Genomic DNA, 24509 nt, shown 5'->3' with positions numbered 1-24509 from the left:
TTTATAGCTGCCTTTACATGTCGTCCGCGGCCATAAGGCTCCGTATCTGTCTCCCGAAGCGCAACGGGATTTACGGCGAATTTTTGAGTCTCGCCGATTCCAAAAGCGTGCATTAGCCCCCTCCTTTAGGTGCCACCCCTCTTTCTCCGGAGCGCAAGCTCGGTATCGCCGTGGAACACGGACGCTTCTCAGGCGGCGACCTGGCAGGCGGACGAGAGCGGCCCAGCGCTGGGAAGAAAGCGCACGCGTTATCATGCGCGCACATGCGGCCCGTACGCGGCTTAAGCCGCAATCATCCCTGGCTGCCTCCACTCCTGCCTCAGTCCATCACCGGGATATGGCACAGGTTCAGCCAAGCAGGCAGCAGAGGTGCCACCGATTTTCACGCGCCCTCCCCTCTCCTCCCCTCTCCTCCCCTCCTCTCCTCTCCTCCTTTACACCCCAAACCAGCGGGAGTCCCTGAAATCCCAAGGTGTGGCACACCCAGTCACCCGGGTATTAACCACCAACCCCCAACCTCCCAACCCTCAACTGCCGCCACCAACCCGGAAACAGCGCCCTGCAATCCTATCACTACCTATTCGGGAGATGCAGCTGACATTTCCGGCATCAAAAAACAATCCCTGAAATCTAGAAATCCTAGTTTTTCCTTTTCCTTTCGATGTATGCTTCTGGTTTGATTTTTCTTGACAGATGAGTGGCGTGTTAGAGGAGCGCTAGCAGGCGAGCCGGGGTTGAGGAGGGTGCCGTCTTCACTCACTGTGTGCCCTTCAGGCCAAACCTGAGCGCAGACGAGGCCTGTAACAGGACACAAGGCTTCCTTGAACTCGGAGCCCAGGCTTGTGACACCCAGAGCCTCTCCAGGAGCTGAGCCCACTAAAGGCGGCACGCAGAGAGCACCCAAAGCTCGGAATTCTGCGCAGACAGTAACAGCTGACCTGCTCAAACACTGGACGGTGAGCCCTCACAAAGGATGCTCTACTGTCTGGAGAGGCTATTAGGTCTTGTTGCTCTGTTTGCCCAGAACCTGCCTCGAGATCTCGATCAGCTGCAGTGCTAATCCAAGCTCCCACCAGCGCCCACCTCCCTCCAGTGGTCGAGAAGCCCAGGCAGGCTGATACCTTTTGTGCCCACCGTGGAGGAAACGGCTGGCATGTGGACGAGGGCCCTGTGGGCTCTCTCAGCACCTCATCTCGAATGATAATATCAAACGCCGTGCTCCCTGCTTGCTTGCACCTGCCGTACATCAAAGTCATAACCTCCCCCCTTTGACATTTGCTAGGACATATTGTTACCGCAGGGCTTTCACACTCCTTCAGTCCAATTAGGCTGGAACAAGAAAGCGAAGATCAGATCCACAGACATGCTGGAACAGAACAGTTAGGGCTGACGAGGCGAGCTAATTCTGTGTGTGCTGCGAACACGACGCCTCCTGCAGGTGAAGGGCTCAATAACACACCAGAGGGAATCACGTTGGTGGGCTTGGGTGGTTGTGACCCAGTCAGCGTTCGGGGGGCCGCGCTGCTGCACACTCGCAAAGCCTTGTGGGGAAGCCACACTGCTGCATAGACTCGCTAGCGTGTGTTAGCATAGGTCAGGAGCGCGTGTGTGTCAGCATACAGTAGTGACTGGTGCAATACGTTATCCATAACTTTTGTTTATTGTTTCTTGTACCGCAAATGGCTTCAACAACAAACCATTTTGACATTTTGTGCTCAACCACACTAATAGAGACTCTGCTTGAAGGAACGCTTCAGAGATTTTAGATTATTTCTTTGGCAAACATTCAGTAATTTCACCATAACAACTACCCAGAAGGGCCTTTGTGTGTGTATGTATGTGTGTGTGTGTGTGTGTGTGTGTCTGTGAGTGTGTGTCTGTGTGTGTGTGTGTGTGTGTGTGTTTGTAGTTTATCTAATGAAAAGTAACCTAAAGGAATCATACAGGTATTAGACTTGACATGTAATAACAACAACATCCATTAATGACATTAAACTATATTTGTTGCTCCACTATGTCTGCAAAAACAATGTTCTGTATGACATTTTTGCAAAATGCTTCTACACTGTCAAATTTAGAGAGCTGTGTGTATGTGCAACAATTAAGTATTTTAAGATGACACATCACAATAATGTTATTTTTAACCTTATGCAGTTTCTATTTTATCTAATGAATTTTATCTAATGAAAATTTAAAGGAATCATACAGTTATTATATTTGACATGCAATAATAACAGTGACATCCATTAATAACATTAAATTATATTTCTTCCTCCCCTATGTCTGTAAATACAATGCTCTGTATTTAGGTTAAAAATAATTATATCATTTAAATGCCTCTATTTGATTCGCAGTTATTTTGACATTACAGTATTAAATGAATACTCAGATTTCAAATTTGGTTTGTTGTTAGTATGAGGATGTGAGTGCATGTGTACGCACTGTCACAAGTGCTGTATTGGGGAATGCTCCTCTCTGCTCTTTAATCCACATTTGTACAGGCAATTACAGCTCAGATCATGGCTTATTTACGCTCTCTTTCCATAAATGTGATTGCTCTTTGAATAAAAGCACTTAAATAATAATTTTGTGTGGGCAGTTATCATGGGAATTATTAATGTTTTGAAAAGTGCTATACTAGAGGCCATTAAAATGAAAGGAAGTTACTAATAAAATATGCCTGATCTCTGAACATAAAGTTCATTTGTAAGACACTTTCTTTAGCTAATTTCAGTAATAGCCACACGCAGTAAGGTTTGCTAAACTCAAGTTAAATTTTTTCATGTGCTTGCTGACATGTTGTATAAGCAGGTGAACAACCACCTGGTGGTAGTGCAGTCAGGCTGAGCAAGTTCTGCATGGGGGAGAGGAGCGCCTGCGTCGGGCAAGACACGGTGGAACCCACAGCTCCTGTGTCTCCCTTCCACGCGGGCGGACAAGACAGGATTACAGTCACAGAAATCTGCTTGGCAAATATATCCAGGTGCAAAGCGAAGCCCAGAAAGAGGAGCTGGGATGTGCAGAGCCACGGGGTGGTAGGGTAGGCTCAGTAACCTGCGAAGAGACGGAACCAAATCACTGCGTGCATTCTTGGTGCATGCTCTCGGTTCCCTCGGCTGTTTGTTCTGCCATGTTTATGGGGAAAAAAACAACATGTACACACACCTGCTGCCAGCAAATATCATCAATACCATTATTTGTATTTATTTTTTTATCGGATTTTAAATTATATTTATATGTAATGAATCTTTGTTTAGTTTATAGAAAGCTGCACATCCAAATTTACATGTTTATAAAAGTCCCTATGGAAGAGTCATTTATTTTGTTTCTACATTTCACATTTGAAGAAAAAAAAATCTTCTCATGATGGGACACTTCTACTTATACATAATTTTAAGTCATCAGAAAAAAAATTATTCTGAGAGAAATGCATGTTAATCACATATGAGTATGGGTTATATGTTGTTCTCTCCGTTTTTTAAATCAGAAATGTATCAGATGCTTTCATGTCATCACCCATTTAGTCAGTGTCGAATCTCAAACACCACCAACACGTTAAGACAGATCTCAAACGTAGCCTGGCCATAAACAAGCTTTGATCTGTTGCCTGATTAGACAGCGTTGCATGAGCCAGGTGACAGTGGGCCACGTGGCTCCTTAGCACTGTAGGGTGGCCTAGATTCGACAGCCTTGCCTGTCTGTATGTCTGGGCAGATGTAATCTTCATGTGGGGGATGACCATGCCATGCTGCCATTTGTCAGGTTCAGAGTGCGGGAGGTGAGTGCTCTGCAGCAGGAGACCACACAGAGGAGTGCAGGGCAACGCCCCCGACAGCAGATTACATCGCCTCGCCCACAAACCCCCACCCTTTCCCACCAGCCCCAAGCCTGGGGGCCTGGGACGCCCAGGAGTTGGGGAGCCACAGTAAAGCAACTCCAGCTTTGGCACCTGCTCAGCTAGCAGCATCACGCCAGAAGCCGGCGTGCTGTTATTAAACTGCTGCGTACAGGAAATACAACATACTAGGTGCTCGAATGACCTACATCAGGCACGTGCAGCCACCACAACGCTCACTCAGCCCGTTCACGCTTCTTCTGGGTCATGGGGTTCTTTTGTTTGTTTATTCTTGGGTTTTTATACATTTCTTCTTTACCTTACTGTTGTTTACTCTGTTCCTCTTTTAATGGCTCGACACTCTGTAATGGCTTGATGACTGAACACGAAGTAATCTTCTACAATAATCACATGTACATGCTGGTCATTTTCCAAAAACAACAACAACAACAACAACAACAACAAAAATCATCATATATGGTGCTGTTTTAGCTTGGCTAAAAAAGACCACTTTCACTTAAGAACAATGGAATTACACAATAACGCACAAAAAAATCCCCCAGGAATACGTATCCAAACCGTACGCAGCCACAGCGTTCTATGCCTATGAGCAATATCAATCATCACTGCTCTTAGCAGGGCTTCTGCATAAAATCAAAGCAAAGGCATGCTAGCAAGGTAGAGGGGCTGTGTAGAGGGACAGGACTGCATGCAGAGGTGGGATCTCTAAAGCTGAGAGGGGCAATGTTGATCAGTCATGCTGGAGGGGGATTAAAGAGTGATTTTTTTTTTTTTTGCCATGGGGTATTCCAAGCTCATGAAGACACACTGCAGTGGCGGGGGGGGTGGGGGGTGGTGGGGGGGTATTTGTAGGTGGGAGGGTGCATTCTCAGCCGTGGCTGTGTGTTATAGGATTGAGCACAAGTTTCCTTTGTGCGGCATTTTTGTGGAGGGATTATGCTCTTTGAAAAAGTGGCACAGGCAGCCGTTAGGGGCGGAGGCGGTGATGTTGCGGATGGGGGGGTGGCATGGTGTGGGGGGGCAGCGATGTCTTTGTTCAGAGCAGCAGTCATAAGAGGAGAGGAGGAAGGCCAGAGGAAAAGAAGGAAAGAGAGAGGAGAGGAACAGATAAAAAGAAGAGAGCAGTGGGGGGTATCTATGTCAGTGTCAACAAGCTAATGGTCAGGTCATGTAATCAGCATGTAACAATTTACAATCAATTTACTGGCCAAGGAGGAACAGATCTCCAAAGCCTGAGAAGGCCCTTAGAGCACTCTCTCTGCCCAAATCAACTGTAAGCTGGGAGTGTGCTAGCAATGCAAGCCCTGTTGCTGTGTCTGGCAGAGGAAAGGTCTCCACCTAAACTTGTGCTAAAAGGCAGTGCTTAGTCATTCACAATTACTGTAAATGTTAGTCCTACATCTACCAAAGCCTCAGTTATCAGCTCTGTTCTTAGGTATTTCCAACTTGTTAAAGAAGCACGTGGTGCATTTGCATAGGATAACCAAACATATAGGACATCATTTGCATGCCTGAAAGTACACTTGAGTAACCGTAATTACATGTGACACCAATTACTCTGTTACTTTGTATTAAATTATAATGGAAAATTCCACTGGAGAATTGGAGCCTAATTGCATCTTAATTTGCATAATTTTGCATATTAATCACATCTCAGATGAATAATAAATTTCAGCAGATTTTTTAATTTATGCATAGATAGAAAAAAACAAGTTGAAAAAATAATTTGCTGGGGGAAAATCGGAAACCATTACTTAGAGCATTTGCACTAAATTTTCTCATTATCTAGCGTTGAAAAGTTATAGCTGAGATACCTGCGTGTGTGTGTCTGGGTATGTGGGTGTGTGCGCGTGTGTGCGCGCGTGTAAGGGCATGGTATATTAAATGTGCTTGGAAATGTGCTTGCACTTGGAGAAGACGTTAAAAAGTTAAAAGATATGATCAACCTCTGATATTGCTGAATTGTAAGGAAATACAAGTTTGGTGAGGAAATTAAAACTTGGTACTCAGTTATGGCCAAGCTACTAAGTTAATAGTTAATATTATGCTATCAAATGATAGAACAAAATAGTACCGTGTGGCGGAATGGTATGAGAAACACCTTAAAATTAAAATCATACTACTTATCATTTTAGGGGTACCCTATTTCTAAGAAGCATGTGCAGATCAATAGTCAAGACACAGAGGGAGTCTAGAATGTAAAAGGCCAAAAAAACAAAAAAAAAAGACTACCTTAAACTACCTTAACTTTGTCTTTTCTAGTGATGCAATAAACAACAGCTCCCCTTGTTTACTGGTGATAACAGGCCTGCTGACTACATCACAACATAACTAAAGAGAAGTGTCAAAAACTTTTGATAATTTTTGTGAGCAAAATATTCCTTAAAACCACTTAATTAAAATTGAAATAGAATCACTGCAGCAATACATTCTATTATTCTACTCCATTCAACCCACAGATGTAAAAGCATTTCAAACCAACAGCGATAATTACTATAATACATCTTAGAAGGGTTTCCATATCAGAGCGCAATTTCAATAATCAAGAGCCGCACTAGCAATTATTTATCAATAAAATTAGTTACAGAACATCGATGGGCGGGAATTCGTGCAGGTGTCTACTCTATTTTCGTGTGCGCTGCAATGATAGGCTTAAAACTCAATGAATAATCATTTGCTATAGCGTAAAAAAGAGAAAACACGTCAAGCAAATACAAAAGCTTTTGACCTGTAATCACCAAGAACTGCGGGAATGTAATGATGTTTTCGTGTACTCATCAAATTTAAGCTTCTGAAATAATGTTTTCGCACCTGTGCTGTGCAGCTCTGTTGCACATCCCTGTTCAGGGGACGAATAAAACGCTCTAGAGCTGGGCCTGCAATCCTGTCCTTAGTAATTCCGATGTACCTATACATTTTAACTGATGATTTCTTACCTTTCTTACCTTTAGCCTGTTGTTTCTGAGGCTTAGCCTAGGTAGTCAAGCGTTCAGGTGTTGAGATGTCTCCTCATGCCCAATTAAAATCATTTCCAAATTAATTAGCTACTAGAGGTCTGCAATCTCAAATCAGATTATCCTTGTAAATACAGTCCTACTTTTTATAGAACATAAAAAAAAGTTTTTTTTTTTATTTAAACAAGCACGTGGTAAAATACTACAAACCATCTAATTTAACTCACCAACTAAAAGTTTCTGTCCAACAACTTGCCTCGTCAGCTCTACTGGTAGGATATATAGGGATGCAGGCGCGACAGATCACAAGAAATATAGGCGTTTGCCTCCCTCTACTGGAGAAACTAAACTCAGTCGGACTGCTGTGAAAATATCCGTAGTATGACGGACACAGTGTGGGTGGATTTCCAAGGGTGGCCGGAAGAGGTCTTGTGAATGTTCGAAGTGCAGTTTCTCGCTTGTTTCCTGCATGCACGAGCCTGTGGCGAGCAAGGGGGCGATTCACACGTTTCGCCACGTACCGAGAACTGTGCGGTGGGTGCGGCGTGGCGTTAGAACTAGCTCTGTGAAAAACAGCAGCCACCCTGATGTTTCTCCAAGCGCAAACATTTTTAATGCAAGCTACTTATAAGGTTATCAAACCTATTCCTTCACATTTTAAAGAATCTTAGCGCACCTAAGAAATAAGAAATAAGTACAAATAGGCTTACCAAACTAAGATTTTTAGAAGACCGTTGCTCTAATCAGTTCAAATGTATTGAATTATTCTAAATATTCTTAATATATAATAATCTCCAACTTAGTCTCCTGGCTGGGTCAGTAACCAGCAGCAACATCTTAGTGGATCTTATAGTCAGTTATGCTTTAGCTCTGTATCACACAGAAGGTAAGCTTCTGTAAAAGCAGTGGTCATGATTTGGCCATACTGGTAGATATAACATAAGCCTTTTTGAGGAACTGTAAATTCCCAGAGCTCCTGAAAGTAAATCATCTCATGGATTAGCTATAAAATGATACTTCACTATTTTGTGTGGAAAATGTGGAGTCTGAAAGGGGAATTAAATGTGTATTTTTAGATACAGAGACTGAGGTTTGTAGAATGAAATAGTGAGGAATCTTTAAGGAATTGAGAACCTCTAACAGTATTGTCTAATGCTAAGAGTGGGGGGGGGGGGGGGGGGCAGCTAGTTTGGACCACTTTCCATCTCATATTAAAACACTTTTTAAACTGACCCAGTGAGAGGGGACGACAGCGCCGGTGTTCGGGAGCATCAAGCCCCTGCTCCCCCTCCCTCTGGTGGGTAAAACAGTCTGTGAGTGTTATGCTGAAGTGTTGCTCATCTGACTGCATAAGGCCTAATGTATGTTCTTTGTGTTTGCCCTGCACATTTCATGTCCTGGTCCTGGATTAAAGTATTTATATATCAAACGTGAAAGTGAGCTTTTCAAAATGAAGTAGAATCACATGGAAATTTCCAAACATATCTTTCCCACTTCTTTTCTTTTTTTTTATGTGTGTAGTTGGTGTTATTTTTGCCAACAGTGATGAGTGCACTAGTGTGATTTTCTTTCACACTGTAAAAACAAAATGTTTTGTACAGAGTGTAAAATTGAGCATTTACTATCATTACTGCAACTATTACTTTTACTATTACTATTACTATAAAAAGAATTTCTAGTCCTGGTTTTTAAAGCATCATGCACAGCATTCTTTTAGTCTACACTTCTTTTTGAGAGCAGCTTGTCATCAGTTGAGATATTTCTCACTCTTTCACCACTTTTATTTTATTTTACACTGTAAGACTGATGAACATGGAAGAACTGGAGATGATTTTAAATGTACTTAATGGGTTTCCCCTCTTATTACAGACATTTGTTTTCCATCCTCCTCTGACGGATGTGTAGTTGATAATAGGTTTGCTCTCAGCTATTTGCACGCATCTCGATCATGTGTGAAAAATCTCCCCATCTGTCACATTAGCGAGTCAGCGTTTGGCACGTCATACGCAAAACTGTCATTTCTAAGTAAACTTTAAAGAAATTTCGCTCTCAAGTTTAGTGTTCTGTGTATCTGACTTAAATGCCTTTACTTTGGTTTTGTTAGTAGATAGGATCTTCTTTCACCAATACTTTTTACATATGGCCCTTGGCAAGATAAGGCGAAGGCATGTGTATAATTTGGAATGACATGATTCATATTATTAATTGACAGAACTGTAATGACTGGGTTATTAAATAATTAAAGATTAAATATTAAATTATTAAATATTGTTCAAAGTATAGTTTAAAATAATAATAATAACAATAATCATCATATAGTTTAAAATAGTAGCAATAATAATAATAATAATCATAATCATAATAATATAGTTTAAAATAAAATAATAATCCAAAGTAGTCCAAAGTAGGACATAGTTCACAGAAATGCAGAATCAAAGACTCATTACCGTTGGTTTTTATACAGTTACCCACGTCATTATTAGGAGAGCTGTTACTGGCTTTTATATGGTTAGCCAGTTAGTCAGGACCCAGGGTGGGAGCTGTCCAAAAGGTGGAGAAATCCAACGACATCCTAAGTAGGTGCACTTAGGCCTTCCTTTGGTCACAGGAGGAGAGGCCACTACCTCAACTGAAGCACTCACTCTGAACTGATGCTTTCTGCATCAATGCTCAGAAAACTCTCACAAACTTGTTTTCCCCTGAGGGCTTCTCTGTATAGTCTACTTTCTGTTTTTTGTGCAACATGCAAATTCTATCTGTGTATCGATCAAATTCTATTCAGTGTAGCAGCATATGGCAAGTGTCCAATAGTAACAGACAGAGAATATTTACTGCAGTAGCTGAAAAGTGAAGACACTGCATGAGAATTAAGCATTAATACATTAGACAATATGCCAAGAAGGTAGATCTTATCGACACCAGTTTTCAAGGGAGAAGTTTGACATTTATACGAGCAAATCCTTTTCACCCAGACAGATGAATTCAGGGATAACATTTTCTTTTCTGTGCTCCAGAGAGATTGTGCCAAGTGTCTACTTAGCTCACCATAATGAAGTGAGCTCCAGGGAACCGCTGCCTGCAGAGCCCCAGTTACATTGGCTGCATGAGATACTTCCTTGAATGTCTTTGGTCTGTCATTGTTTCTTCCTCTACATCTGGCCCGGTACTTAATTTGAAGACATTTGAAGTATTGTAGTATTAGGAACTCCAGCCATGCAAAGGGTTAAAGTAGAAAACTGGTACATTTGAAGCAATATTCTGTTATTCTGTTTTATTTATTTATTGTTTTTCTGGACTCAGAAAAACTGCTGCTTGGAATCCTAATTAAACAAGTTTTTTTTTTTTTTTTTTTTTTTCCCAGGATGAAATAAACTTTATTCAATTTAGCACTCTTAGTTACACATATCTGTAGAATCACACACTTGTTTCAACGTAATAATAATAAAACCATAATCAAGATATAAAAAATACATTATTAAAACTGACTGGAAAACATGCTTTCTATTTCTGTGAAAAGAAAAAAATGTTTATATTATAGTATTATTTAGGTAGTCTTGGCCTACCAATGAGGAACTGGACTATATTGTTTAGAAATATAGTGGCAGGATTATAATTTTCAGCAATAATTGATTGTTCAAGTTTGCGTGGGGGTTTTGTCACATGTGTGGAAACAGGTTTTAATATGATTATGAGTGGATATCATTTCAATTTAGATTAATATGTTAATACCATATTAGCCAATGAATCATGCAGGCATCAAACACAACAGAACAATATGCTATTTTCCAATATTTTCTGCAAGGAAATGAATTAGGATTCATTTACACTTATGAACCTGTTTATTATGCAAAACACAAATGGATTTCTCCTCTTACTACATACATGTAATGGAATACCACGGAACAATGTTTCAAGATCCTGTAGTGTGTCTGTGTGCATTTGTACATGCAGTTATGGTGCTAATTTTACAAATGCTTAAATTATGTTCGGATTTGCAAGATTCCAACTGAGAAGCCAATTAATAGAACAGCAAGATAAACATGTGTGAAATTAAAGTCACTGAGTGACAGACTGCATCACTGCTTATTCTCCTAGTGAAAATCACGCTTTAAAGGTGACTCAGTTTCAGCCACCCCGGCTATTCAGGCAAAGGAAACGGTCCGTCTACAGTCATACCTCTCTCTGGGTCTGACAGCATCTTTTCTTTAAATACACACACCACTGTTAGACAAACGTCCATTAGCCTGCACATATGAAGAAATGCCAGGCAGGACTTCCTGTTAGCAGCTCAAAATCCTCTGCTTTCACTCTATACATACCATCTGTCACGAAGCGCTCGCCTCCCGCAAGTCATGTGATTTGGCCTGCCACGTGCAGTGGGAGGGCCTCTGTTTAGTTAGGACCACGCCTGCACACCTGCGCCAGGTTAGTGTTGTGTGTGTATATAAACCCGTGTTGTGGAATGCAGTGCTGTCGGTCTTTGATATGTCTGTCCTTGTAAATGGTTGTCTGTGTTCACCCTTGTTAGATGTGTGTACTTGTTCACGGTTTCTGTCATATGAGTGCCATCGTTGTCTTCATTTCATGTTAATTAAAGTCTGTCCATGTCAAAGGAGTCTGTCATTTGACATCATCTCATCTAGTTTGTGTTCTGCCTTTCCATCTTTCCTGTGCACTTTTTTAGGTGCATCCAAAGAATATTTAATGTCCATTTGTGTTTGTATGTGTTTGCTAGTGTTTCTTATGTCTCTTAAATGTCTTGTCTAATATTGATCCTTTTATAGATTTCTCATTGCTGAATACAGAAAAATAAATAAATAGGGTAAACTCTCACTCTCAGGAAGCAATGAAAGCCTGTCAATGTCTTTCTCTCAGGTGATCTAAGTATGTAAATCTCTTAGGTGGGCAATGAGCTTTACAGGTTATCATTTGAAAACTTAATTAAGGAAGAAACCTAACGATTGGCTTGGGTATTCTGGCTCAGCAACATGGCATAAAGTTAGATCAATTAAGAAGCAAAGCATTTTAATTGAGTTATTTTTACTCTTTACTGGACATAACACCAGCCTCAAAGCAAAATATATACATGTATCCTTGTTAAATAATGAGGGGAAAACATACATTCTTTTTAATTTGCTTGTAGTTCTTTGAGAATATTCCAGAAGCTCTCCACACACACTTCGCCAGTGGGATGTCTCATGGAGGCCAACTTCCAGGCCTCCTCAAACGTCTGTTCGGCAACATCCAAGCCTACATTCCGAAAAATCTGAATCATCTGAGACAAGAAAAACATCTCTTGCATAATTGTAGCCACATCCACAACAACTATCATTTTAAGGTTCTTTAGATCATGGAACATTGCAACTTTTAAGTGTGAAATCACTCCCCTGAACAGCTTTTATTTGACAGATTAATACGATGTAGTTAAAGTGATGCGCTGTTGGCCCACCTCGTCCTTGGCTCGTGGGGACAGGAAGTGCTCTTCATGAACGCCGTACAACGAGTGCAGTGTGGGATGCAGAAGGCCATGTGCTGTGGCCTCATCACCATAGTTCGTGCGGTCACCGATACGCTTGATGCGAGGAGCTGCCAGATCTGTACGCACCGTCGGAACCCCAAACGTGCGACTACCTGCAGGAGAAAAAAAAAAGGCAATAGCTGTGTTGTTCTGAAACCAGAACGACATGGTAGACATTAACAGTTGCTCTTGTAGTACAAATACTGCTAATAGGTCTAATATCAGTAACAGACGGATAGCTGCTGTTTAATAATTGGAAACTGTATGGCCTTAAATATCTACAATAGTTTTATGATAATTAGGGGCGGAGAGGTTTCTGCAGCATGTGACACCTACAGTATGGCCCCTCGACGCCTGTTCATGTACATAGTTTAAGTCTTTTATAAGGAAGGGGATCAGGCCTAGTAAAATGAGATACATTCACCACCCACAACCCTAAAGATTTGACTCACAAGTCATCCTAGTCTGACTCACCGGTCGCAGGAAGCCCCCCGATGACAGCACAGATGACAGAGGAGGAGGTGACAAAGCGGCCCTGCTCTGCTCTGGACCTGCAGAGTGCTCTGGGTGTCTTTAAGGCACTGCCCACGTCTGCGGGCTCCATGTCCTCCGGTGCGGCCAGGCTTTGCAAACCAGCTTTCTTGTCCGTGTCCAAGGCCCGGAGCTCCACTCTCTGGACACCGGCTGGGGCAGAATTGGCCTTCTGCACTGGAGGACAGGATGAATGGATTTGAGATGAACTTACATAAGATCTCAAAAATATCATATGAGACTTCATTCTCTTAGATCCTCAAACAATGTTCTTCTAAAATCTGTGAATTATAAATCTAAAATTTTCCAAGCTGTTAAATATGTTGAATGGAGTTCACCTCTTGTTAACATTTTCTGGTCTTCTGTACTGATTGGCATTTTGTCCTTCCAATTTAGAAAATTTGCAAATTCCAAGAAGTTGATAAGACCATCCTTATCAATGTCACAGTAGTCCATGAGGCCATCCAGGACATCTCTGCTAAGGTCCAGGTTAAACTGACGGCACACATCCTGCAGGTCCTCTTTATCTATCTTCCCAAGGCCTTTCTACACCAGCAGAGGTCGAAATAAGACAAACGAGAAATAATTCCTCCAGTTGTACAATTTCTTTTTGTGTTGCTTTGTTGGCTAACACAAGTGAACATCGAATAGCATATAATGAAGAGACTTCGACCTTGTCGTAGTATCGGAAGGCTTGCAGCAGGGAGGTGAAGTTGTGGAAGTTGGCCTTTTTCAGTTGCTGTCGGACGGCGCTAACCAGGGCTGGCAGCCAGAACTGCCCTCTCACGTATCCGGAAGGTGGTGTGCAGTGCAGCAGATCACCTGCACCTGCGGGAGAGTTGACAGGAGGACCTTCCTTAATATGCTGCAATACTCTTACAATGAACTGTGTTCACATTGCTTCTATTGGACTCCATTATTCAATGTCCACAAGCTAACACCGTTTTTGATTTCCACCAAGACGTGCGTCATTTTTACGGATGCCTCCTTTGAATTACCAAACTTATCCGGACGCAGCAAAACTCCAAATGTGTGGTCAGGTGGGACTCTCAAGGTCTCTGCAATCCTAGAACAGATGAATAAAGACCTAGTTGCTTACTTCCTAGTAATGGAACTGATATACTAAGAAGGCCTGTATGAGTGAGATAATGGATTGTAGTTAATATTGACTTACGGATCATGAACTTTGCCTATCTGTGGCTGTGTCCTCTCTCTAAAGTTGTCACATCGCTTCAAAACTAATTTAGCACTGTAGTGCCTGAAGGATATGAATATGTCTTTTTTTAGGTTGCATTTCTAAGAACTAAAACTTTAAAGATCATGTACAGAGGCAGCATGTTATTCAGTATTTTTATTTCAAATCTTACTAATCAAGTATATAATAAATCACTGATTCATCTTTAGATTTTCCCCACATAGACTGTCATAGCTGAAGAGTATTTTTTACATTTTTTTAAAATAATTAAAAAATTTTTTTTCAAAAATAAATAAAATTTTGATAATAGAGCACTATAACTCTGCAAGTTGAATTATTGATATTCACATAACTCTTTGGATAAAATTATCCATAATTATGATGTAACTGGAATATTCTGCATCTGTATAAACTCTATAAACTTAAAAACACCTTAAAGCATAAGTTACAATAAGAAGCTTACTTTTGTGTGTCACAAAGCCACTGAAAAGACCTGGAGGCATTGTACCCGTCATTGCGATGGGGAGTGGTCACACCGAACCTGCTATCCTTCCTGTAGGCATTTGTGTCATAGCCCCTATCCACATGCTCACCTGAGACAGAGAAGAAGAAAGTGCAGCCAAACAGTGTTTACCTGACATGCAGGAAACAGACAAGACACCAAACCCACACAAAAATGCAGAGTGAAACAAGGAAATATAAGTACTAAGCACTTAAGTACTTGCTCGCAAACCACGTTATAGCTTTCACTTACCAACAAAGTAAGAGTTATGTGAGATCACGTAGTGCTTATGTGCCTCCTGTGCCTCTTTTTCTACCTGTTCTACTGATTTGGATGGATTGATGATCTCACCAGCAGTCAAAGCTGCCCAGATGAAAAAGAGAACCAATTCACGACACATTTGGAACCCATCTGGCATGAGGTTACACAAAAGCCTCATTTAATATAGCATGTAAGCCATTTACAGTTAACTGGCTGGATAAACCTTTGCAGCCAAGCTCTTTAGAGGTTATTGACCATATGAGTGAATAAGAAAAGGCAATATCAGTAGTTGTGAATGTGATTCTGTTATGGCTCTTACGGAGAAGGGATTTAACACTGAATGCTGTTTTTTCATAGTCAAACTGAACCGGAAGCCCAGGACCCTTAAGCTGGGCTCTTCCGAGAGGAGCTTTCTGACTGCTGTCATAAATGGACTCCTGAAGCTCACGCAGCCTCTCCTGGTACTGTGTTTTGGGGGGTGGGTTTATCAAAGATCCACCCTATGCAAACCATACAAAAATGCACATTTGGAGGACTCGTCATATCTCTTCAACATTCACTAAATAAGTTTGATAAAACATAGTGACTTAAACCTTTGATATTGGCCTATATTATTCTAAACAGAATGCTGCCATTGAGGGTATTTAGGGATATTCACAGATATGGATGGTCTTGTGCTTATTCCATGAACTAGGGTGCTGGCAATATCAGGATCATTTGCTTTCCCGAAGAACACACGTATTGCCCCTGCTTCTGGATGGGTACTGTTGAGGAATTTCCTAACCACTGAAGGTGTGACAGGCTACAGGGAAGCACAATGGTAGGAATCAATGTATTCACAAGAATAATTTCTAGAAAATGACAACAACAACAAAAATAAGATGTAACCAGCCTATTAATATAGTTAATCCATTATTTAATAAATCACACAAGCAGAAAGAAAACTGGTTTTGACCTGACTCACCCTTGGTGTTATTTCCTCTAGACATGTCTTTGCCCTGTCACCTTGTGGTATAAGTTTCCCCGCCTTTTTGAAGAAAGAAACATAGCGTTATTAGTCACTGGCAATTTTGTGGACTTCATCGTTATTAGACCCGTTGACCTACGCAGCAGTTAACCAACGTTAGGCCAAATAATTGCTCAACTAATGTCCACTTATCCAAATCTACTCATTTATTACCGCTCTAATATTTGGAAAGGTGTCCCTGCATCTCCAGGCGGTGGTTGTTTTTCTCTCTAACAAGGTCATCGTAAACGTTCACTTAGGTATGGACACCACTTTCATTTTTAATGTGAATAATAAACAAATAGCTAAACAAATAGCTAGCGCTGGCTAACTAACATTACAAATGTTGACATACTGTCACTTGGCAACGGTTTACACACACCACCATGCAGGCTACAAAGGAAGTAAAACGCATGGCTAGCCAGAGGGCTCTCCTACCCCAAAACTATTTTGATTAACTTATATTTCCCAAAAGAAGTTTGTGAAAATAGATACAAAAGTCTGTGCGTTAGGGTGTAGAATATGTTGTTTTGTCTGTGCACTTGATTGAGACAGGTCATCTTCACTGACCTACGGTTTAAAAATAACTTGTGTTGCTGGATTGTTTTTATTTATTATAGCCGACTTCTTGAAACATGAAGGCACCAGTTGGGGAAAAAATAGATCCAAACGTCTATTTTCTGACTGGTTTACATGCTCGCCTACGTGTTGAGATGTCAACTCCAGTCATACGCTCTGTCACCCGTGTCGATGCGAAGGGTTGGAAGTTGCGTGCAGAGGGCAGCTGGCCAGCTGGAGCCTAGTTGCATTCCGGTGATGAATTTTCTCCTCGATATTAGTCTGTAACTCACCTGTCGCACACTTTCAGAACGCCTTCGTCCTGTTTTAATCTGGAGACCAGGTAGTTCATGCGGTGAGCTCTGCAGCACCTTGCGTCTCATTTTTTGTCTCCATGGTTAGCTCCGGCGGCTAGCTAGGTAGCGAGTGTGTCGTCGTCTAAATTGAGGCCTGTCGAATATTTTTGTGTTATCGGGTTCTTTTTTTCCCAGCTTGATATAGATATGGTCAATTAAATGCCATCATCGTCCAAAATGCAGTGCACATTTCGTGTTCCCATTTGGATAAATCGGTCGATTTATTGGCAGCAACTTAAGATAGCTAGTTAGCAAAGAGCTACCTGGGTAGCTATTTGGGTGCTATAATTATAGCTAGCTAGTAGGCAGTTTGGACATAAATCTTAAGTTTATTTGGGGAGCTAACATTGTTGATACTCCATACGAAATCAAACCTTGTAACGTTTGCACGCAGGTTTTGTCAACAAGCTAAAGCGCTAGCTAGGTAGCTGACAGCCCCCAAATCCCGAGGATGACAAGGGGAAGCTAGCTAACAGAGCTAGCTAACCGTAAGAATCTCTCCATAAGTTGTACATCAATAAAGGTAGAAGAATGAGGTTGACAATGTAATACAAGGTCGATTTCTGTCATCCTTTATTAATATCAAGATTATGATAAGATGGTGTTGCCAACTTGCTAGTTGGACGGTGTCTTGCTGAGAAACGTCAGTTAGCTAAGCTAACTAGTTAGCTAGATATCTAGGACGCTTTTTATGTTGGTATGTTTCATCTTATGCTTGCCAGTAATGTTTTGCTGATACGGGAACACTATGTAGAGCTAGATAGCAAGTTAGTTCACAGGAAATCATGTGCTTTTTTCCGCATAAAAGAAAGGTTATATAGGGTTAATGTTCCATCGCGGTAGTTCATATATACACAAAAACAAGAGCGGGCAGTGTAGCTGTAATGTTCCTCAAGGTGTATAGTGCGAATTAAATGTCAGATTCATATGCGGTTTTGTTTAGCTACCTACCTACCTAGTTATGTCTAGTCAGACTTATCCCAGCTAACCTTAAACACTGCCTAGATCTTAGACTTTTGTCTCCAGACGTGAGTCAGTACGTGAGACGGAACTGCACAAAACTATATTAACAGGCATTTATAATACAGGACATTTACCAGTAGTTCATGTTATGACGGAAGAAGGGCACCACAATACCAGTCTAATAAATTTTTTTTTAAAATTTAGGCTTGTAAATGGAAGTGTCAATATAGTTCATGTTAATCTCAATATATAACAGGATTGGCAGTTTCTCAGCACTGTATAATACCAGTGTATTGATCACCCCTTCCCTCCCCTTCTAGAGGTATCAGCTGAGAACCACCTTGAGTCCAGAATAGGTGAGTTGGGTGTAGGTCATGGCAGGAAGAGGAGGAGCTACAAGACCTAATGGGCCGAATGCAGCCAGCAACAAAATCTGTCAGTTCAAGCTTGTGCTGCTCGGAGAGTCTGCGGTAGGCAAGTCCAGCCTTGTGCTGCGTTTTGTCAAAGGCCAGTTCCATGAGTTCCAGGAGAGCACGATAGGAGGTAAACCAACTCTCACATGTGGTGGGAGGACAATGAGAACCTAAAGCTTTTATTTACAGGCAACTTTCCAGTGGTAAATTTATCTTTGCTGCTGGCAACCATGTCCCTGCAGAGTTATCTGAAGGTGCTGGGGGTTTCTCGAATTTGGCAGTTAATCCATGATAAATGCTATTTTTGCTGTTCTCCTTCCAGTCAAGAAAGATGTGAGAACAGTGTGTCTTTATGAAGGGTGATGTCTCATTCCACAGCATTTTCACACGTGAAAATTTGAAAAGAGTGACGTATGAGGGATTATTAGGATTAGAATAATTAGTATTTATTGAAGATTACATGCAGAAATTGTGGAGGCTGCCATCATCTTTCTAGGAATAGGAAAGCTACAGAAAATCAGGATACTCTGTGCACTTTCTCTGTAGCAAAGAGCACATATGCAGCAATATCTTCTTTTTGCTTTTTTACTCAATCTTTTTGATCTAAATAGGCTTTAAGTAACTGCCTTTAAGTAGAGTTACACTTAAGTAGAGTTACAGTAGAGTAACTACCTTTGTTTTCAACCTGCCTTTTGTTTTTCTCCACTTTCACAGCTGCCTTTCTGACTCAGACAGTATGTTTGGATGACACGACAGTGAAGTTCGAGATATGGGATACTGCTGGTCAGGAGCGCTACCACAGTTTGGCTCCTATGTATTACAGAGGAGCGCAGGCAGCCATAGTGGTGTATGACATCACGAATGAAGTGAGTCAGCGCACCTTGCATACTGCAAAACACAAAGCTGGAGGCTGTACTTCAGTCTTCTTACTTGAATACTTGGGGTCTGCATGGCCAGCTCTCAGACACAGCCACAAATTGCATTGAGATTGCACAAGTAAAGAGAGAGAATAAAGGCTAGTAATGTGACACAAGCTTTCTTTTCACGATAAACTGCGAGTGTCTCCAGAAAAAGCAATTAAATGTCTTTCATTGGCAGGAATCATTTGCACGTGCAAAGAATTGGGTTAAAGAGCTTCAGAGGCAAGCTAGTCCCAATATTGTGATAGCTTTGGCTGGAAACAAGGCAGATCTTGAGAACAAGAGAGCACTGGATTTTCAGGTTTGTCTCTTCTTCCAAAATGTATTTATTGATTTATTGATGTTCCCTATAAAGAAGTTTAGATTTCATTTTGTTAGTTTTATAGCATGGCTGTCTAGACTGTCTAGAATAGCTGTTTTCTTTTTGCTGATTTGTTCTGTTTGCACTTGCAGGATGCACAGTTGTATGCAGACAACAACAGTTTGCTTTTTATGGAAACATCAGCAAAGACATCAATAAATGTGAACGAGATTTTTATGGCTATTGGTAAGCATCTTTTAGAAGCAGAGAAAATCTGAATACCCCCCCCTCCAACAAGAAAACCCAAACAAAGGAAGTGCAGTTTTAGAACGAAAATTCCCATGTGAGAGCAGGGACTTATGTGCACAGAACCAGTTTATCAAAAGAAATGGGAACAGTTAGAATTATGTAAACAATGATAAATCAATGATAGATGGACCCTGCTAGATTAGATATGCCATGTTATTATTTAAACCTTTTAAAATCCATGCTTATTATTTTGTTATTAATCTTAAAGGCATAGTTCAGCAAAAAAAGAAGAAATTTACATAGTTTTGCAACAAGTATAGTTAGTAAGCCAATAAGTCATGTTTTCTTTTAGTTTTGCTCCAGAAATATGAGGCTAAAATAGTTACCAAGTATTGGAATTCACCACATCAAAATATCTTTTCCATGCATGTATGCCTAAATATTCACAAACATGCTTCAAACTGCACCCATCTCTTAAGCAGGTTTCACATACTCTTGCTAATGTGGTTAAAGACACAATATGACATTATGTAATCTATACAAATGAAGAAATAATACACAACATAACTTAAACTTATAGTGTTTAGTTTTAGGTGGGGTGTTTGAATTTACATTTTTCTAACTTTCTGTCCAATTTTAACATTCATAAAATTATTAGCTTCCATGTGAATTCTTGAAGAAAATTTAGTAAATTGTCATTTTTAGCTTTGAAACCACATCTGAACTTCGTCTTGATTGTCGCAATCAGTTAATGTTGAACTCCAAGGGCTCTGATAGGATGAGTCAAATCAGATTAATTTATACAGTGCTTTTTACAACATGCATTGTCACAAAGCAGCTTTACAAATGTTTACGTTCAGATTCCTAATGAACAAGCTTGTGGCAGGGGAAAAACTGCCTGGATGGAATTAAGGAAGGAACCTTTGATGGACCAACACTCAAGAGGATCCCAGCCTTATAGGCAGGCCAGCCTATAAACAGATCATGCATTATTACATATAGTTGATGCGGCTAGTTCAGTATAGGTGCTAGCTTCTCCAGTGGGTAAAGGGTGGGCAGGCTGTTTCTGCAGCTGTTCCCTTGGACTAGATGGAGTTGTTGGATGAATATGGAAACATCTATTGCCAGCACTGGGATATTTTCTGGCATCATCAACTGACTAGAGGTACATGAAGGCAAGCCTGAAAGGCACCACTCTTAAGTTCTTTGTAACAACGAGTCACTTCATTATGCAAAAAAGCAAAGAAGGAAGGTATTGGATGCCCATCTTAAGGGGGATGGCAGTACTGAATGAGCCCCAGGGCTGTGCATCAGCTCCAGGCCGCAGACGGGGAGTAGACCTCACGGACACGGCTCATCATGCAGTTTACAGCATTATATGGTGTCCTGAGCAGCTGTGTCTTACATCATCACAAAGTACAAGGAGACACATTCTGTTAGAAACAAACTTTGCTATGGTCAGAAGTGCAAGATAACTGGACTCTTCTGGAAGTTTCAAGAAAGACTGTTGTGAGGACTCTTCATCATGATAGGACTTCAGGTTATTGCCCAAGGAAAACTATTGCTCACAATTGGCCCACGACCATTTAAAAGATGGGGATAAATTCTGGAAATATTTTGGTTCTTTTGGAAGTCATTGTGGTCTGATGAAACTAAACTGTAGCTATTTGGGCACATGGATTTTTTTTTTTGGTGAAGTAAGGGAGAGGTCTTCAAACCTAAAACAGTTTCCTCAGTTAAACATGGTGATGGGAGCATAAAACTGTGTCACAGGGAAACCTCATTCCTGGTGCTTGGGGTCATGAAGGAAGAAAGAAGAAAGTTAATGACATTTTGAAGGATAATGTGAAGGAAATTGCTACTGGTCTGACTTTAAGGTTGCCACTGGGTCTTCCAGCAAGACAGTGACCCAAAGCACACATTCAAGTTGGTCCAAAACTTTTTGAAGGACAACAGAATCAATGTCGTGGAGTAACCTTCTCAGTCATATTGAGAATCTATGGCAGGAGCCCAAGGTTATGGTCCATGCTCATAACCCATATAATTAGGATGATCTGGAAAAATTGGATGAGGAGAAATGGACTAGGATCCTTCAAGAGACATGTGGCGGCCTGGTTGGGAACTACAGCAAAAGTCTGCTTTTGGTTGCCAGTAAGAAAGTTTACATTATGCACTGTTAATCGTCAGAGAGCTAAACATTTTGGCCTTGTCATTTTTGATTATTTCTTGTTTCAAATCAGTGCATTAGTAAAATGTCTTCAAAGTTCATTGAGATTTTGTCATTGTCATTAGAAGTACTTTTGTTCACCCTTTTGGTAGCAGTCATTTCTTTGGAAAAGCTAAGGGTTTTTGATCAATTTTATAAAGGGAGCTAAGCATTTTGAACCAAACTGTAGGTGTTGCAGTCAGTTACAAGTGAAATTTATCAGACATTCTCTATGTTTCTTTGACCGCATCAGCAGGTCTGTGTGAAATTGCTTAAAAAGGTACTTTGATGCAAGTGTGAAAATTTCAGCGTACTTACAGAATGAGATATTGGTGTAATGAATTTCGATACTTGCTAGCTGTCTAAATTAGCCCCATAGTTTCATTACAAAGCTAATGATGAAAACATTGGTTGATTGACTACATCTAAGGTAAGTGGAAAACCGCAAATAAACCTTTTTGCTCCACTGTCCCTTATTCAGCTACAGTCAGTTACTCAATAACCATTAATTCAGTCACTTAAGAGTCATTGAAATGTAAGGCAAGGCAAGTTTATTTTCTATAGCACTTTTTATACACAGTGGCAATTGAAAGCAAGTGGTAAAGAGCATCTTGTTTTACACTGCAGCAAAGAAGCTACCCAAGAATGAGCCCCTGTCCGGTGGAACTGCCCCAGGCCGCAGCCGGGGAGTGGACCTCGCGGATACGGCCCAGCCTGCCAAAGGGCCCTGCTGCAGCAATTAGTTGCAAATACACAGACACACCACCTCCCAACTAACTCCGCATCACTTCTGGACATGGGGCGCATTCTTCCAAACCCAGCTCTCTGGAACTGCTAAAGACTCTGTATAGCTATGTTTCTAATACCTTATTTTTCTTTGTTTTTGTTTGTTTGTTTTTTTAAAACTTTTTTTTAAGAAAATATAAATAATTCAGTATAATGGATGCATGTATCACTACAAAGCCTAAGTAAACATTTTTAACCTGACTCAGCAGAAAGATTGACTAGTCTGAATGAGAGAAGAAGAATGAGCGGTTGCTTGTGTGAGTGCTTGGTTTAGTTTTAAGAACATTTAATTAGTGATCTAATCTGCTGACTGGGCCACATTAATGCTAAGTTTGGGTAGCACTTTGGATGCTTATATTTGCGGCTTGGTCCAACAGTGCATTTGGCTTCTGTTTCTTTTAAGTGACATAGTGTTGAGGGGGAGCATGGAGGTATCCTGAACAAAGGACTGTAGCTGTTAACTTACATTCACCTCTCCAAACAATAGAGAAAAAGCTGAATTTTATGCATGTTTTGACCATTAATATGGGAAGAATTTGTCTTTTTTTTTTTTTTTTTTTTTCTTAGAACAATCACAATTCATATAGTAGTGTACCATCCAGGCCTGTCCCATTTTGCCACCCAAATAAGGCACAGACATCAGTGCAGTGTTTAGCAGCTTGAAAGGTGTTAAAGAATCAGTGGAGGCTAAATGTGTTTGTTTTATGAGCTGGACCAAAACCCTGTGCTTCACAGGTCTTGGTCCAAGTGTGTATGTTGTGTGCAGTACTTGTGCAGTGAACAGGCAAGACATCTCGTTCTGACTCAGTTTCTGCCACCCAGCTGCCACAGTATACCCCATTCTGTTCTATTTTAGAGATTTTAAGAATATTAGTTACCTGGTAGCTTCACTTCACCCATTACTATCCTGGATAAGTGCAGTCCAGTTCTCTATTGATTTGAGAAATAGCTTATTGTCATTTAAGTAGGTGGCAAAGGGTTGTGAGACGTGTAGCTTTGTGGACTACTGATGGCTCAGCCCTTACTGGGTTCTTGGCTTTGTGTTCCACATACATTATGGCTGCTTCACTCAGGTAATGAGCAAGTGAAGAGCAGACGAGAAGAAGTCATCACGGTCACTTCTGAGCCAGTTCAGGGGCCTTCCATCATAATGTCTGGAATATATGAAAATGGTTGCAGCATGTTTGATGCAATAATATGAGGAGGCTGTGTGGGCCTTGGGGAGCTTCATGGGGACTCAACCCACTTGTTACCAGTCATTCTTCAAAAGTGACATCAATTAATTAATTAGTTAAGATTGAACATATTACAGCCATTAATGGCTATAGTGCTTAACAGTAAACTGGTTTAAAAAATTTCCAGTGCAGCCTCACTGATTTCAGAAGAAGACCAGATCAAGTTAGTCTAAATGCTTGAATATACAGGAGAAATCTTGATTGCTACAATACTAATCATTTGCCATGACAGACCATATGTACCCATTCTTCTTTATTGTATAATTCCCTTTTAAAACCCTTTGTTTTCACAGACTCGTCAAATAATGGTGGTCTTTTCATGTATGTAGTGTTATTAACAAATCAAGTTGACAGTTACCCAGTGTTTTGCCTTGTACTTCTTTCAAGATGCTAAATGTTTTTTAATTCCTAATAACCTATCAAATTGCACAAATTTAAATTGTATTTTTAGTCATCATAATATTGGGACTGCCTGATGTTTCTATAGTGTGATTAAACTCAAATGGACCATTGTGGGCTTGCTTAACTGTACTGCTAATTTGCCACAGATAGCTAAGTTAATTAATAGGCATTTTGAGAGCCAAAAATTGATTCAGTGACATCATTGGCACTGAGGGTGTGGTGTGTTTTTGGGGTTGTGGGGATTTTTTTTAATGTCCAGGTACTAGTTATTATTTCCAATAAAGGGGGTGAATTGTA

The 24509-nt window shown here is 40.8% G+C and overlaps 2 protein-coding genes across 6 annotated transcripts; one reads left to right on the top strand and one right to left on the bottom strand.

The window, feature by feature from the left end:
• Positions 1-10247: 10247 nt before the first annotated feature.
• On the bottom strand, positions 10248-16181 carry efhb (EF-hand domain family, member B). Its single transcript, XM_027012287.3, has 13 exons — positions 15998-16181; positions 15782-15844; positions 15476-15619; positions 15137-15317; positions 14809-14919; positions 14518-14647; positions 14034-14117; positions 13858-13925; positions 13533-13687; positions 13198-13405; positions 12803-13036; positions 12260-12441; positions 10248-12085 (listed from the first exon to the last, which is right to left on the bottom strand). The coding sequence occupies exons 1-13, from the start codon at positions 16064-16066 to the stop codon at positions 11939-11941; spliced, it is 1776 nt and encodes a 591-aa protein (XP_026868088.2). The 5' UTR covers positions 16067-16181; the 3' UTR covers positions 10248-11938.
• A 311-nt stretch (positions 16182-16492) lies between these two features.
• On the top strand, positions 16493-24509 carry rab5ab (RAB5A, member RAS oncogene family, b). Of its 5 annotated transcripts, none has more exons than XM_027012281.3 (6): positions 16493-16636; positions 18021-18243; positions 18828-18979; positions 19212-19334; positions 19487-19580; positions 22417-24509. In XM_027012281.3, the coding sequence occupies exons 2-6, from the start codon at positions 18075-18077 to the stop codon at positions 22530-22532; spliced, it is 654 nt and encodes a 217-aa protein (XP_026868082.1). In that variant the 5' UTR covers positions 16493-16636; positions 18021-18074; the 3' UTR covers positions 22533-24509. The 5 variants fall into 5 exon arrangements, with proteins under 5 accessions (XP_026868082.1, XP_026868081.1, XP_026868079.1 ...); XM_027012280.3 differs by having other exon boundaries at positions 16553-16724; XM_027012278.3 differs by having other exon boundaries at positions 16554-16736.

The sequence above is a fragment of the Electrophorus electricus genome, chromosome 1, assembly GCF_041902795.1.
Source record: "Electrophorus electricus isolate QZ-2024a chromosome 1, ASM4190279v1, whole genome shotgun sequence".
In the NCBI taxonomy this organism is placed as follows: domain Eukaryota; kingdom Metazoa; phylum Chordata; class Actinopteri; order Gymnotiformes; family Gymnotidae; genus Electrophorus; species Electrophorus electricus.
The sequence above is the reverse complement of the archived record's forward strand: the minus strand, read 5'-3'. Positions and strand labels throughout refer to the sequence as shown.